Here is a 17352-nt window from a genome sequence, read left to right on the forward strand (position 1 = left end):
TCATTGTGTCATGGGAGGAAGTTCATAATAAATAATGGAATAGTAAACTAATTAAGATATATAGATTCCATTTGGAAATAATGGCATAGTTAATTCTCTTTTTGTCATCAATAATGCATTTAAGAAGTATATGTATATATATATATATATATATATATATATATATATATACACACACACACATACATATTTATTTATTTCATAGATTTAAGTAAGAGGAATGCCTCCCAGTTATTGGTATATAATGTGCAACTTAAATAGATTAAAGTTGCTGTATCAAATAGTGTGTATTAAAATTGAAGTTATTTGACATAATATTATATTATTTTCTGTATTTTACTCTGAAAAGTTCAAAGTAGTTAATAAGCACATAGTTTTCTTATAAAATAATAATAATATACATATTTTGATAGTTTAAAAACTTATCTCCAACTTTTACAATTCTTATAAGTACAAAATATACATTACCATAAAAATTAGAATTCCTTCAACTCCAAATCTTTGGTTGAATTCTCAGGGTAAAAACATATGAAGTGACAGTTTGATACAAATTTTTCTGAAGTGAAACAAAGTTGATAAATTCATTGCTGTTTAATTTTATCTTCTATCAATCTGATTAGGCTCTTTGTCTAGAATTCAGATTAATTTTTGTATATTAGAACCTAAAATCTCCTATTTTAGAGATAAAGAGACTGAGATTAGGTTATTGTGCTTTACCATTACTATTAGTTCATTCATTGGGATACTTTGGATTAGAAGGCATATAAAATCTAGTAAAGTTTGAATTTCTCTGCTCTGATGGATTGGGTTACAATGAACCTAGCAAAATAAGTAGAATTCCAAGTCTTTTATTCTTTAACAATTGCTAAAACTAAGACTCAGCCTGAATCACAGGCAGCATTTAACCACAGCAACACACAAGGAACAAAACCTTAACATTAAAATACAGCACAGATGGCACACAGTTCTCCATTGGCCAAAATTACCTGGACAGTAATGGCTGCAGTTACTGCTAAATCTTAGCTGAACATGCTTCCTGTCACTATGCATGTGGATGTGTGAGAACTTTTTCATCACCATGTCAGTGGCAACATCATGTCTCAAAACATGTGAAATAATCAATAATCAATAATCAATAATCAATAACCAATCATCAATGCTGCTTCGTTCCAGTGAACTGCTATAACAAGATCTAGGCTTTATTATAATGAGTTTTCTATAAATATAACCTCATCATAATCTCTAATTTTACAAAAGTTTATTTTCTTCCTTGAAACTCAGCAGAATTATACATTTTTTTCTGTAGACTTAGCAGGGCTTGATGTGTCATGATTACTAAATTCTTAGTAATTGATGTATTGTATTTTTTGCCACTGTCATTCAGAGTTCTGAAGACTCTTGAGTTTTGACTTGAAACTGAGCCTTTGATTTCTGAAACAGACAGTGAAGCAGCATCACTGTCAGAACTGCTGACAGGATGGGACGTTGAGCCTTTGGCCTGAGTCAAACGATATCATAAAGGCTTCCTTGTAAACTTTTAACATTAGTCAATCAAAACACATTTTTAAGCCAAATTCATTATTTCAAAAAATTTAATTCATCAAGAGACCTGTGTTGAGTATTATTACATATCAAGCTCCATAGTAGGTGTTGCACTAGAATTCCAAAAGGAATTGTAATCAGTCTTCACTCTGTGTACTGCGCTTGCTGCCTGGTAGAGTCATGAGTGATGTGAAACAAGATGCTCTGTGAACATATGGAAATGATTTTCTGGGGTAGGAGTTACTGAGACCAGTCTTTAATGTGAGCTGAAGTTCGTCTGGGTGAAAGAGAACATTTCTGATATCCATAAAAGAATCTACACAGACCAGGATATGAAGTAACACTATGTCTCAGGGAAGTAATATTCTATTGAGACAGAATAAGTAGTAGACAAAAAGTATGGCAAGAAATGAACCTGGAAACGTAGGTAGGGGCCGATTCAGAAAAAGCCCCAGAGGTAATGCTGAGGACAAAATCAAATTTGCATTTTTGAAAGACAAGTGTAGCTTTATGTATACAGAGAGGATGATAGTTCCTGATAGGCAACAAGGAGATTATTAAATATTATAACACTATAACTCCGGTGAGAAGCAATAAAGTTTTAGAGAAAAATAGCAGCAGGTTAAAAAGAATAAGCATAGTTTATCGATGTTTAGTCAATAAAGAAGACCAGACTAGGTGTAAAACAGTAAGTGATTTTTTTAAAAAGTTTAGAATGTAACCAAGAATTTGAGTGTGTCTTGGTCTAGTTAACTGGTAGTTTTGTAATTTAAACAATTGCATAATGTAGCTGATGGCCCCGTCACTGGCACCTAGGGAAAAATATGAGTGACATGGTAGAGTTAGGCGTACAGAGTGGGAGACAAAAGTTAAAGTGCATGAAACTTGAAAGAACAGGGAGAGGGAAAGGGGTGTGGAAAGAAGACTAACAAATGGAGATCACAAAAGAAAGAGGGGAGAGCTGAGAATAAACAATGCCAAGGGAACCAGCTGTAGTTGGTGGTAACTTGAGGACAATGATTTGTTTCAACCAGGTAATTGCTCTCCAAGAAGACAAATACACAGGAAAAATTGAAACTGAATCAGTATTAGAAAGCTGAAGCAATATAGTTGCAGGCCTAAACTGTGCTAATAGGAAGTAATATGATCAGAGGAAGGCAAGATTTTAATAAAGGGAAGAGGCTAATGGAACTAATCTGTGAAAGTGTAACAATGAGTGAGTTTGTCTGTACTACTTCCAAGGGTAGACTGGGTTTTGAAGAGAGACTGATCAGGCAATAGTGGAAGAAACCAGAAGCAGGTGATTTACATAATTTATACTTTGCAATCTCTTCATGGAATTTAGATATGTTTCCAGTTCTTAGATGGAATGTTCAGAGCTGTTCACCAAAAATTCATTGTTGGAATTCTAACTTTTACAACAGTAATGGATAAAACAGATTTCTCCAGAGAGGAAGTATGGAGAAACTGAGGAGTTAAATTAAAATAACAAACAAAAACAAAAATTGATGGATATCAGACTGTGAACAGTCTTAAAGGAGTTCGGATTGGATGCAGAGATTCACAGCACAACACAGAGTTGGCCAGATAGTGAAATGTCCAAAATCCTGTAACTGAAAGATTAATGTGCAATAATGAGAAAGTTATTTTTGAGTTAAGATTAGATGTTGTTTCCATTTATAAAACATATTGCTGCAAGTAGAAGGAAATAATGAAACCTTACCCCTTGTTATAAAGATGAAGAATTTTAACAACCATTTTGCACAGGCTCCCTACGTGCCAGTTGTTATGCTAAGTAATTTTTATGCATTAACTCACAAATGAGTTTTATGAGACCCCAGCTATTTATACTCCCATTTTGGATTAGAGAAAAACAGAAGCTCAGAGTGTTTAAGTGGTTTGCCAAAATTTTGCTAATTTGGAAGTAACAGAGAATATCAATTCAAATCAAAGTATAAAATTTTACACTAAAAGTGTCATAAGGTCTAAAATAATTGAAATGCTTGGAGTTTGGGCTTCATTCATGTTTGATCAAGAGTCCCAATTTTCCCCTGGGATTCCGAAGTCTGTGACCTCTTCCTTGTGTCTGTCTTCACTGGTCTCCCAAGATGCTCAAGTGGCTATTGAAGTTCCAGACATTTGCATGCCAGCGTCCAGAGAAAAACAGAAAGAAGACATTGCCTAGAAGATCTTAGAAAAATCTCCTCAGGTTTTATTGACTAGAAATGGGTTGGTTATATTTACATCCCCTAATCAATTATTAATAGGCATAAAACAAGGCTTGTTTTACACCTTGAAAAGAGTTAATATTCTTCCAACATATAAGGAAGTGTGGAGGAGATAGTGATATATAAATATGTGTATAAATACTTTTTAATATTAGATGGGATTAATTTTGAGGAATTACTACACTATCCACTTAAATTGCATTATTATCTTTACAAACCTAAAATAAGTTACAAAAGATTATGTGAGGTCTGTCTGGAAAAATTGCAGCCATTGTTAAGGCAGCCAAGAAGAGTGGACTGGAATGCACACACATGCACAATGACGACTTCACTGTACTGGTCAGCGAGGGTGGTAGCCATCACTGAGTGAGCATGTGTACTGTGTGGCTATTGTGCTCAAAATGACTGAGCAAATAGAGCAATAAATATGCACCAAATTTTGCATTACACTTGAATATTTCTCTGGAGAAACTGCTCAGATGATTCAGAAGGCCACAGCTATGGGCAGGTGGTGATTGGCAGCTTCATCATGACAATGTATTTATCCACCCATGGTGACTCCTGCAGAGTTTTTTGGCAAAACATCGAACCTTGACCCAGATGTCTCAGTTCCCCTATAGCCCAGATGTGATGCTCTGTAACTTCTGGCTTTTCCCAAAACTAAAACCACCTTTGAAAGGGAAGATTTCAGACCATCTATGAGATTTATGAAAATACAACCAGAAAGCTGATGGTGACTGGGAGAACTGTGTGAGGTCCCAAGGTGCCTACTTTGAAGGAACTGAGGTGTCTTTGTTGTATGTACAACGTTTCTTGTATCTTCTTCAATAAATGCCTCTATTTTTCATAGTATGTGGCTAGATACCTTCTGGAAAGACATCATATATATAATTAGAGAACTGGTTCTAAGTTTCAATACTCCTGACTTTTGGCTCACACACACATATATAAACACACATACTCAATTTGTATTTTTCCTTTTACTAAAACTATATAAATGGGTAAAAAGTGGATGTGAAGATAGATAGATAATAGACATATAGATAGATGATAGACAAATGATAGGTACATGACGGATGGATAGATAAATGGATTGGTGGATGGATGGATGGATGGATGGATGGATGGATGGATGGATGGATGAGTAGAAATATTTTTCTTGCCCTCAACCTGGCAGAATCATCCAACCAAATCAATAAAAAAAATAAGTTTAGATTTGTAGGATGCGTGTCGAATAAACTAACTATTCATATTAACCGGTCCTTAACATCTCAGCTAAATGTATTTGACTCAAAGTGATTTATTTATCCTTCAAAATACAGTGCTTCACAGAAGAAAAAAAAGGCAGTTTACTGAGTTATAGCTTAGAGCCACCGAGTGAATGAATTCCAAACCCATAAATTTCATTCTGAATTCTATGGTATTTCCTGTGAAAATAATTTTCAAATGACACTAGGCACACAGGAGGCAACTTGTACCATCACTGGAAATTGGGATTCAGTAAGTGTCAGTGAGAGCAGACATTAGCATTTGTTCTGGTGTTCTTGGTATAGAATTTTTGGCACACAAAGGAGAGATAAAAGACTCATAAAAATGGATTCACTTATCCATCAAAGTACAGTTGACTCACGCGGTATAAATATGTATAGCCTAAAATTTTTAGGACATATCTAGGAGAAAATTGTATAACCTTAGAGTGCTTTTGCATCCTTGGGCTGAATAACAAATCATGAGTTGATGTCACAGCGTTAAGGGGATACTGCAAGGACAGGCTGAGCGGTATAGGTACTGGGTCAGGGAGAAGCCAAATGCCCTGCTCTGACCCTAGCAGTATGGTCGAAGGGGGCATGACTTCTACTCTGGGAGGTTTTCATGACTAGGTCTCTTCTAATCTTTAAAAGTTCTGACTATTTCAGAGAGATTTCACAATTGCAAATTCTTTCTTGAGCTTCTAACAGAGGTCCAATCATCATAGTCTACTGGTTTTATTTTAATATATTTTAAGTATTTATTCTAAAGCTGCATTTTCCTAACATGGGAGGTAAAGTTCAGATTAGTATAAGAACATTGAGGTCCGGGTCTTGTGGACAGGAATCATGCTGGTGTTACACTGGGGACCTGTTGCCCTGTGCATGGTGCAGAAGAGAAAGTGAGTTTGGATGCATTGCCATTACTTACATACCACTAAACAGAACACACTATGTGGGGAACACATAATGTCATTGCAAATATTAACTCATTTAACACTCCTGAAAATGGATACTGTTTTTTTACTTCCTTTTTGTTTGCATATAGGAAATCTAAAATTAATTAGCTTGGAATCGATCTAGGATTCAAACCAAGGCACTAAGTCTCCAGAGACAAAAAATGGCCTTCAGAGTGGCAAGCAATGCAAGCTCTTCTGTTCAAGAAAATTTTTAGAAAAAAATTGGGACTGCACTTCTCAGTCCTGGGTACTCATTAGACCTATTTGCTAAGATTTTTAAAAATTCTGATGCTTGGCACACCCAGAACAATTAAACTAGACTTTCTGATACCGGCTCAGGAATCACTATTTTTAGTCATTGTAAAAGCCTTATATGCAGCCCTTAAGGAAACTAAAGAAGGCAGAGGTGTCATTTACAACTCTCAGGGGGAAATACAGAAAGGGAATCCACAGAAAGAAGAGGCAAGTTGCATGGCAGCCCAGTGAAATCTAATGTAAAGTGGATTAAAGACCCGGTTATTTCAAAGACTAAACTTACCTGCTGTGTATCTATGCCTAATTTAACTTTCTAATTAAACTCTGCATTAGCAGACCCGCCTTTTCGGTCTTATGGTATCCAGGGCCTTTGTGAAGACTCACATGTACACACGCATGCACGCACACAGTCTGGTTTGACCGAAAACCTTCCTGCTTGACATTTCTCCGCTGCTTAATTCATGCCTTTTTTAAATGTAATCATGTGCACATTTATTTTCCAATCCTGTTTGAGAATAAATTCCTATGTATTTAGCATTTTATACCTAATGCTAAGTGTGTTATGTCTTGTTTATAATGCAGCAGACATAAAGCAAGAGCAAAAAGAAAATGGTATGCCAGGGGAGATATCCTTCTCTTTTCCTGTTTATGCATCAGTGTGAAGGGTTAGCCGTATTCAGCAAAGTAATTTACATTAAATCCTTTTGGGTTTGCATTCCATACTGTGGCTAATAAGTCTTACCTATGGGATTTTTTAATGGAATGTCACTCATTTTTTATTCTGATTTCTGAAGTGAGAACATTGATAAATTTGAAATTCAAGACAAGTTCAACTCCCATTTTAGTGTTAAAAAATATGATAAAGGCCATAACTGTCGGTCACACATTTAGAGTATTGTGTGTAGTACTTGTGTCCTTTTGTGTATATTAGGAGTACTGTAAGTATCCGAATAATGAACGTTTATTAGGGAATTACTTCATGACATGCACCACCTGCACAGAAATGAAAACGCAAGGGCTGTCGATGTGAAAGATTTTATCATTCACGAGAGCACATGCTGTCTTTCTTTCTTTGAGTATATTTTATTGATTATGCTATCACAGTTGCCCCATCTTCCCCTCTCCCTTATTCCCCTCCACCCCGCACCCCCTCCTTGCAGCATTACCCCCTAAGTTCATGTCGATGGGTTGTACATGTAAGTTCTTTGACTTCTACATTTCCTATACTATTCTTAACCTCCCCCTGTCTATTTTGCACCTACCAATTATGCTTCTTTTTTCCTTATTTTATTTATTTATCTTTAGAGAGGAAGAGAAGGAGAGAAACATCAATGTGTGGTTGCCTCTGGTGAGTCCCCTGCCAGGAACTGGCCTGCAACCCAGGCATGTGCCCTGACTGGGAATTAAACCGCAATTGTGTGGTTCACAGGCCCGCACTCAATCCACTGAGCTATACCACCAGCCAGGACCCAATTATGCTTCTTATTCCCTGTGCCTTTCCCTGCCATTCTACCCCTCTTTCTCCTCATTGATAACTCTCCATGTGCTCTCCATTTTCTGAGTCTTTTCTTGTTCTAGTTGTTTGCTTAGTTTTTGTGTTTTATTTTTAGGTTCAATAGTTAATAGTTGTGATTTTTTTCATTTCACTGTTCATATTTTTGATCATCCTCTTTTACTTATATAAGTCTATTTAACATTTCATCTAATAAGGGCTTGGTGATGATGAACTCCTTCAACTTGACCTTATCCAGGAAGCCCTTTACTGCCCTTCCCTTCTAAATGAAAGCTTTGCTGGATAGAGCAGTCTTGGATATAGGTCTTCGCCTTTTATGACTTCAAATACTTCTTTCCAGCCCCTTCTTGTCTATAGGGTTTCTTTTGAGAAATCAGCTGATAATCTTATGGGAACTCTTTTATGGGTAACTCTCCTTTTCTCTTGCTGCTTTTAAGACTTTTAACTAATCAATATGTACTAAAACTGGTAGTACAGAGGAGTGAAAAAAATATCTCTGCTTGTGATATGGACCCTGGCCAGCAGGATCCATGTGTTGTAGCCATGAGAGACAAATTCACACAGACTACAGAAGTCCTGTGGAGAAAAGAGGATGGCATGGCCATTGTCTAAGTGACAGAGAGAGGGCTCTGACCCCTACCTGGACAGGCTTTTACAGTTTTTCTTGGTACATTACATTGAGGATGGTCCTCATTTACTATGCACAGGTTCACTGTAGGTGATTACCTTTTACAGATAACAAAGGAAAGAATGTTGCTAATTACTTCAAAGGGAAGGATGTGGCAGACCAAGAGGAAATGTGGTTGAACCGGTTACACTCCATCCTTGGAAGGTTTAGCACAAATTTTAGAAAGTTACTTTAGAGATAACGCAGTAAACATTTGCTACCTCAATTCACGGTGAGGGAGTTTTAGCAAAAACAAGTCTCATAGCAGCCTAGGTACAATGGAAGACTAATTCCCTAAGGGAGAACCTATCCTTGGGCCTGGCTCCTGTGTGCTGGACCTCGCTTCCCACTGTCTTTTCCGAGTGGGAGCTGGGCTACATTCCCATGCCATGTGGGATAATTCCCTATACACTTGGGGCAGAGAAAACAAGGATCCACAGAAGTTACAGTAGAGCTGGGACATCAAGGGTGAGTAGGATTTCTCCAGCTGGTGGAAGAGAACGTCCTCCAGGTAGGATCACTTGAGCAAGAGCACGAAAGCCTGAGAAAGCCTCAAATAAATGTAAGTCTGTGCAGTCCTGACGGGAGGTCCCTGGCAGCACAGTCAGAAACTACTCTGGAAGGGATATTACAACCCATGTGTGTCAAGCTATTCATCATGTGTCAACGAGTTTAGACATTTTTTCTTTCAATAGAATAGAAACCCATTGGATTTTGGTTTTAATTTTTAACCTTTTTTCTTTAAATGAAGGAGAGTACCTTCCTTGACTGATTTTGTGTTTTGGCACAATGACCCTGATGTTCCTGGATAAAAGGAGCTAAAGGAGAAAGTAATTAGGATGCTTTTCAGCCTTGCCATTGTAAGGAAGAATGCAAGCCAGTTGAGACAGTTGCAGGGATGAGAATATTTATATTTCCTAATTTGCATCTGGAAAATTAGGAAATAATTTACAGAGGACATAGATTAATATTAATCCACTTATAGTTTTCATGCATTTCTAGCAAGTTTGCTGATTTAATACACCAGATGCAAAAAATGTGTAGAATGTAAAACTGCCGTGTTGGACATGGCATTTGACAGAGTAAATAATCATGTAACATATTATTTTATTTTATGTTGAGAATAGTACCCAGGGCATGGTGTATACCATTAAACACCTGATTGTTGAAAGAAGAATGAATCAACATTAATGCCTACTTTAAAATCACTGCTTTAGTATTTTATGAAATTGAGACATTTTACCAGAATATTTCTAAGATTCATTCTCTGACTCAGTAATATTAATCTTAATGAAATCAAATAAATAAAACATACCTAACACACAAAATGCTAGCTGTGGTTAGGAATGCATGGTTGCATAATAAAAGGAAACCAGCTTTTCCTATCTGAGCTCCAGAATAGGCACGCACATTGTATAGAGTTCAGGAAGAAATAATAAAAACCACTTAATCTCAATAAACACAACTAAATAACGCTATTTTTAAGATAGGTATGCACAAATACACTTATACACATGAGGGAAAACCATTTAAAGTGACCATTAAATGAATAAAATGACTACAAATTAAGTCAACATAAGAAGGTAAATATATTTTCAATAGACAGATAGATATAAACTATATGACTTAAAGGGGTTAAGAATATAAATACAGTTTACATGCATACACACACAAGGTAAAAATAACACAAGTAAAGGTATTATAATTTATTAATAATATAAAAAATATAGGTAAGAACAATGAAGGCCAGTGAGAATGTTGGGAAATGTACTGGACTGGTAGAAATGTAAATAATACAGCCTTTCGGTAGTCAACTTGCTACTATATATCAACATGTTGAACTCATGTGCACTGAGAGCAAGCTATTACAATGACAGGTATTTAGCAATTGCAAACTTGTTCATAATGGGAGAATTGTCTGAACACATGATTGTCACAAACCTTTAGATAAAGTATCTACTAAAGGAGATTGGTTAAAATAATAATTTTGTGCTTATATTATTTTACTAATATTCATTATTTTAATAAGGGTTATGTGCTTTTATAACATATCTGTCCAGTATATTATTTAATGAGTAATGTTCAAGAATGTGTGACTACTTTTATCTCTTTTACATAAATGAAATTTGAAATATCGGTTAGTATGTCTAGAAAAAGATAATTATGATGAGATAAATTAAGGTTGGAAAGAAAACTGTACTTGAATAACAATTAAAATTAATAAACAAATTAATTAAATTGTCAATCATGTAGGAAAAAATAAATAAGTAAAATAAAACAAAATGTTGCTAACGGTGGCTTCTCCACCCCCTCTTTTCCTTTCAATGCAGAAGAAGCAAAGTTCTTTTTTGCTGATTTCCCTGAGGCCCCCCTCAACTTTTCCAAAATGCCCTTGCTTCAGGACCTAAAGTTGCCTCAGCATGTGACAATGAATTTTCTCTGAAAACATAAAAAATAAAATGAAATAAAATAAAATACATTAAATTAAAATAAAATAACAAAAACTGAACACCCTCTCCCATCCAAAACCCTTACTGTATGCGGATCTCCACATAATAAGATTTTTCCAAAGTTAATTTTCCTTACTACCATAGAAGAGTCCCTCACCTATTTTCTTACACTGCCATATTTTACTTAACACTCTTCCCAATGGAATGTCATCTATATCTATATCTGTGTTTCTATCACTATCTGTATCTCTATTTCTGTATCTGTATTTACACTTACATCTATATCTATCTATATATCTATATCTATCTATATATCTATATCTATGTTTATTATTTAAAATTCATTCCTCTTACCATTCCCCTTCATAAGGATATTATTCTTGAGGATTTGGGTCTCTTTATTTTGTTTCCCTATCATGTAGAACAGATGGCCTGGCATGCTGTAAAGAAATAATCAATGTATCTTTGTTGAAAACATAACCGATTGAATACCCATAACTTTGTGAGAAGCCATTAGAAACTGTTAAACCAATATTGTGTTTGTGTGTGTGTATTTCCTGACCACATAGGATATATATGTATAAAGTTTTTTTATTCAGAATTTTATGGTGGCATGAATGTTTTTGGTGAAGGACTAAGATCTCATCATATTATAAATGAATGTATTATATAGAATTTATTTTCAGATACATTTTAACATATACCTCTCTATATATACTAAAACACTCTAATTCATAGTAATTTAGTTGTATTAGTGACACCCTTTTCCAGTTCTCAGTTAGTATCAGTGGGCTTCTTCTAAGGCCTGGTCTTTCTTTGGCATGACTATAAAACTTTAAATAGCCAATTTCTCTGTTACTTGCTCGGTCCTGTGTGTTGGTGCTTGTGGTGGGACATAATATACATAGTGGGGTGAGATGTAGGTTTACTGTTGTGAGCACTTTGTTCTCAGCCCAGAATAGTGGCCTTCAACAGGACATTAAGAAGAGACACTCACTGGAGACAACTGTACTTGCACAGCAGTAGAAAGGGGAGGGGACAGATTATATTGTGATAAGTTTGCAAGGTGACAGATCATTATTAGCATATTGTAGTGATCACATTGTGAGGTATAAAAATGATAAGTAACTGCACTATACACTAAAATAACTAATATAAGATTATATAACAGCTTTCTTAATAAAAAGTCAAAAAATTATTAAAGAAAGACTCGACTATGAATATGGATATTTTTAAGTGCAATTATAATTAGGTTAACATTAAGTTTATTTGTAGTAACTTTTTCATGAACAAGAGAATTCATTTTTCATATAAAGAAGCATCAGTTGTGCAATTACTTTAGTACAATATCTGATTATCCAGATATATTATTTAAGATTTCTCTATTCTGGGCAAGATAACTATTTGAACTCATATTTTTATAATTCCTATTGAGAATTTAGGGGCATAGTAATTTTTACCAATACTGAATCTGATCATTTTAAATAAAGCAACTAAATTTGGACCCTTACCTATTAGTTACAAGGAAGCCAAGGCTCTTGGGGCATATTGGTACATTGGAAAATGTACAAAGAACTTTCTTTTTTTTAAATGTATTTAATGAATCAAATTTTAGAAACTATTTTCTATAACGGGTCTATGTTATTTTATTAATATTTATATATAACCTTAAAGGTATTTGAAACTATTTTATTTCTTTGTGTTTTGTTGTTACCTGTTTTGTGATAGTTCCATGCTAAATACATTTAAAAATAAAAGCCAAATTCAGGAAAAAAATATATATATAAGACAAAAATATACACAAAGAAATCTCTCTTTAACTTCTCTCAGTGCATAGGTAGCATGATGAAGTATCAGAAAACATTAGAATACTACAGATAGTTAGGATTGTTCTTAATATTTTCCTACATCAATGAGCTCTTTGATTAATCCAGTCTGGAGACATAGAAGTGCTCTTGCAGCTATAATTGCAATTATTTTTGGTTCTTTAATTTCTCAAATATTGTCCTAATTAAAGGCTTCCTTATGCTGGTATGCAACTGTTAATTTTTAAGTTGCAATTACAAATTACACCCTTGAAAGCTCAATAAGCCCTTAAGACCTTTTAGCTTTTCTATTGATATACTAATCATGAAATTAAAGCATCTGTAGTAAGCAGAAGAGCTAATGTAAGCAATGTCATGGGTTCTTTGGTGCACAAATCAATAAAGTTATTACGAAGACTTTGAATTCAATTATCTAGCTACTGGAAATGAGCACCACTTTAAAATTAGATATTTAAAGTATGTACCATTTGCACTAACTATATTATTGCCTAACATTTTGGTTATAATGGTTAAATTATTTTCAGTGATATCATATACCCAGGGAATCACTAATTAATGCCAAATTTAAAAAAAATAGTGGTTCAGCAGATAAATCAGATGACCTTGAGCTTTGTAAAGCAAAGATGCTAGAGTCATGTTGTCTTATTTTCCAGGTGCATATGTGCTCCAGGTCAAGGCCACGGATGCAGACGACCCAACCTATGGAAACAGTGCTAGAGTCGTTTACAGCATTCTTCAGGGACAACCTTATTTCTCTATTGATCCCAAGACAGGTAAATGTTTTATTAGAGACAGCACTATCCCCATGCCTTCAAATATTTAAACTTTAATTAAATCTTGGCATGGGAAATTGCCTATCCTAATGCCGCACAAAAGTTTCTTTGTGCTGCAGTTAAACAAAAGAAGATGGGATCTTGCCTTGCTGCTGATTCTTTGGATTGAACTTTGTGTGAATATAAGTATTTTTACAAGTATCTGTCCAAATTTGTTAGTTAGAATTATCTATATGATGTACTTTAAATTTCTAAAAGTCTGGGCATATATATTTTTTTTATTCTTCTGGGTAAAACAGCCTTTTATTTCAGGTTTTCTTGGTTGGGTGCAGTCATGTTCAGTTTTGGTCCTTATGAGCATGTGGTAAGATCATGGAGCTTCTATTGCTCTCTTTATCAAGGATTATGGGTGGTGGATTTGGATTAATACAGTCTTGGTATTAAGACTCATTTCTTTCTAGTAAAGAAATGAGAATGTTAACAAACTATAAACAGCAAGATCACTAATTCTTCTGGTCTATGTTTTTAAAGCTAGTATCATTGTCAAGTCAAGCCATTTAAATTACAGTTTTCAAGGTTAAATATATAAGAATCTGCAGGAAGTCTAGAAAGGGAAGGAAGATACAAGGAAGGTTTTATATTCTCTTTTAAATGAAATGAGGTACCCCTGTTTTGAGAGAATCTGTTTATATATGCTGGAAAGTTTTTAAGGCGATTCTTTTATTCTGACCAGTGATTAAACTACGTGTTTCATGTCACAGTTTACACAGAAACTCCACAGTGACAGTTACTTTATCAACTCTTATCTAGTACATCATAATATATTGTATATTGAATACAATTTACAATACACGTAAATATGTTAAACATTTAAACATTTATGCTTTCTCAAAATCTGTGTTAAAATCTGGAATATGAGTTGGGTATAAGTTAATCAATTAATCATCTATTAATATCGCCTAGGAACATAAAGTTTGTTAAGTGTAAATTAAGAACCTACAAACTTTCTGTTAATTGAACCCACCATTCTCCTCTCACTTCTTACCTTCCTCATCAAGCCCATAAGGGACACAAGTCATCAAAAAGTTAAGAGAATAAGACAGACGGTCACTGTCTTTCATAACTCTTAGGAAGAACAGATTATAAGGACAGCACCAGGCCTTTAAGAAAGGAACATCAGTGCTGAAGAGAATCCAAAAAGTTTCCAGACAAAAAGGCTCTTTTTCAAATGTTTTCTAATAGTGCATAACTTATTGTTTTTTTTTTCCGTTACTATTTACCCCCCTTATAGCCTCTTCCGCCTCCACCCACCTCCTTCCCCCACAATCGCCACCCCCCGACCCCCCAACAATGAACTGTCAGCCTGCTCTCCATTCAGGAGTCCATCTCCACCTTGAAGAAGCTCTTTAATTTGGAAATAGGGTCAGAGATAAAAAGCCAGAGTGTCATGTTAAGAGTCTGTGATGGGAAAAATTACACTTACTATACATTTTCAAGAAGTATGGCACTGAAGGTAGGAAGATGTTTGGCAATATCTGTGTTAAGGAAGTTCTGTGGTGGTTGTTAACTGTGAAAAAGCCATATATATTTGTAGAAAAAAGGGAAATATTGTTGAGGAAACAGTTGAAAAAGTTGTTCACTGAAGTTTATGATTGTACAAAGTTCCAGAGAAATTAAAAAGATTTGGATAATAGGATAACTACATAGACAAATAATGAAGATAAATTATCTAAAATATTATATATGATTTTATCAAGTGAAAACATGATGGTTTTTTAAAATTCTCTTTTAAAAGATTTTATTTATTTAATTTTTGAGAGAGGGGAAGGAGAGGAGAAAGAGAGGGAGAGGAACATCAGTGTGTGGTTGCCTCTTGCACACTCCCAACTGGTGACCTGGCCTGCAACCCAGGCATGTGCCCTGACTGGGAATTGAACCAGCAACACTGTGGTTCATAAGCCTGTGCTCAATCCACTGAGATATACCAGCCAGTGCTATTTTTCCTTATATAATTACCTATCTTTTCCAAATGGTCTATAATGGGTAACCTAATAGGAATAGAAGTATGAACAATGCATGTCTCTTAGATTTGTTCAGCCTCTGAGGAGCATATCTCAGAGATGGAGGGGACAGAAGAAGACTGAGAGTGTCTGTAGAGACTGGTTAAGAGGGAGGTTCAGTATTAGAATATGGTTATTGGCTTGCAGTGATTAACTTTAGAAAGTAGGTGGGTTTATGTGTCCAGGTCAAATCTGGGAACAGACAGATATTTATTTTGTTATCTTAAAAACAAATAAGACCATATGAAGATAAATTTAAGCAGAAAGCATGGGTAAAGGATGTGACTATGATAGTCAAGTTCATCCTGGATAGGCAGCAATTGTATGGGTCAAAACACTGGGTCTACCTTGACTTTACTTGTTCATAATTAATATTAGATGAATTCAAATGCTTTTAGAAAGTATTGCTTTATAGGGAGTATTACATGCATAATATAACTTTTATAATTCTGTATTTAGATTTGCTACATAATGCTTATTATTTAGAAGTAAAGGTGAAACAATTCTGGCATAAAGTATGAAATAGATTTTTTGCAACATTGATTTTCACTGGAGACAGAAGTCTTGGTACTAACAATATCTCAGACCACTAGAGAGGAAAAGAATGGATGATGAAACATTTCATTAATATAATGATAACTAGTTTTACGTGTACAAAAACCATTAAAAAGCCTTCTTGTCAAATTTATTACTTTGTGGTTAATAAAAGTAAATAAAAAATAAAAGATAATGACAATTTCTCAGAAATAGTCTCCACTTGTTCCAGACCTACAGCTTTCTTTTATGATACCCTTTGTTTTTATTAAATAAAATGAATGAAAAACTAATGTCATCTAAAATTTTCCACCTTTGAATATAAAATTCAGTGAGAAACAATTTTTAAAGGAACAGTCTCATCACAGCTTCTGGTGATTAACTATTTAGAAAGAGATAAATATAACTATTTATTTTTTACTTGAAACAAGAAAAGAAAAAAAAAGATTTTATTGATACTGATGTTTGACAAACATTCCTAGCATCTCAGTTTAAGTGATTATAGTGAGCTTATATAGAAACGCTACAAACTGATACATTCTATGAAATAAGCCCATAGACAACAGGTTACTTTAAAATTGGCGAATGTGGCAATTGTTTGGCTTAACTGTGAAACAATTTACTGTGAGTTAAAAGTCAAACACACGCATGTATATGCCTCAAATGATCATTAAATAATATTTTTAAAAAATCACAAATATAGATAAATCTACAAAACATTAAACAACATTTAAACATATTATTAATATTTACAAATTTTACATATTTGTTATATTAGCATGTTGTATGATTATACTACATTCATTTTTACACTTTAATTAGGAAAAACATTCATAATCTATACAACATCAAACAATAGGCATTATAATATTTTAACCAGCACATGAAGTTAGACTGATAAATAGAGCCAGAGAATTAATAAAGGAATTATTTCATTGCAGGAAACAAACAGTACTGTGGATGATTTACCCCCTGGCTTAACTTATATTTAAAATTACTTAAATGTTTCTATAAATGGTTTCAAAATCTAGTCTGTGTAGTATAAGTACATATTGCTCTTATGTGTACCATGTAGTGATGTATTTTTCTAAATGATCTGAGCCCTACTTGAGAAAGCATTATGATATTATTTATCTGAACATTACTTTTAAATATATGAATTAAAAATGTATTGCAGCAAAATATACATAATAAAATTACATTTTCACCACTTTAAGTGTACAGGTGCATGGCACTAAACGCATTCACATTGTTGACCAACCACTCCCATCGTCTACCTCCAGAACATTTTTACATCA

At 34.4% G+C, this 17352-nt stretch overlaps 1 protein-coding gene across 2 annotated transcripts in view; it reads left to right on the top strand.

The window, feature by feature from the left end:
• CDH12 (cadherin 12) overlaps positions 1–17352 on the top strand; it is a 352791-nt gene that overhangs the window by 244182 nt on the left and 91257 nt on the right. For both annotated transcript variants that reach the window (XM_053657173.1, XM_053657174.1), the window contains one exon: positions 13341–13460. In XM_053657173.1, the coding sequence (XP_053513148.1) occupies positions 13341–13460 (120 nt within the window). The remainder of the gene's footprint in view (positions 1–13340; positions 13461–17352) is intronic.

The sequence above is a fragment of the Artibeus jamaicensis genome, unplaced genomic scaffold, assembly GCF_021234435.1.
Source record: "Artibeus jamaicensis isolate MK-2021 breed Jamaican fruit bat unplaced genomic scaffold, CSHL_Jam_final scaffold_369, whole genome shotgun sequence".
Taxonomy (NCBI): Eukaryota; Metazoa; Chordata; class Mammalia; order Chiroptera; family Phyllostomidae; genus Artibeus; species Artibeus jamaicensis.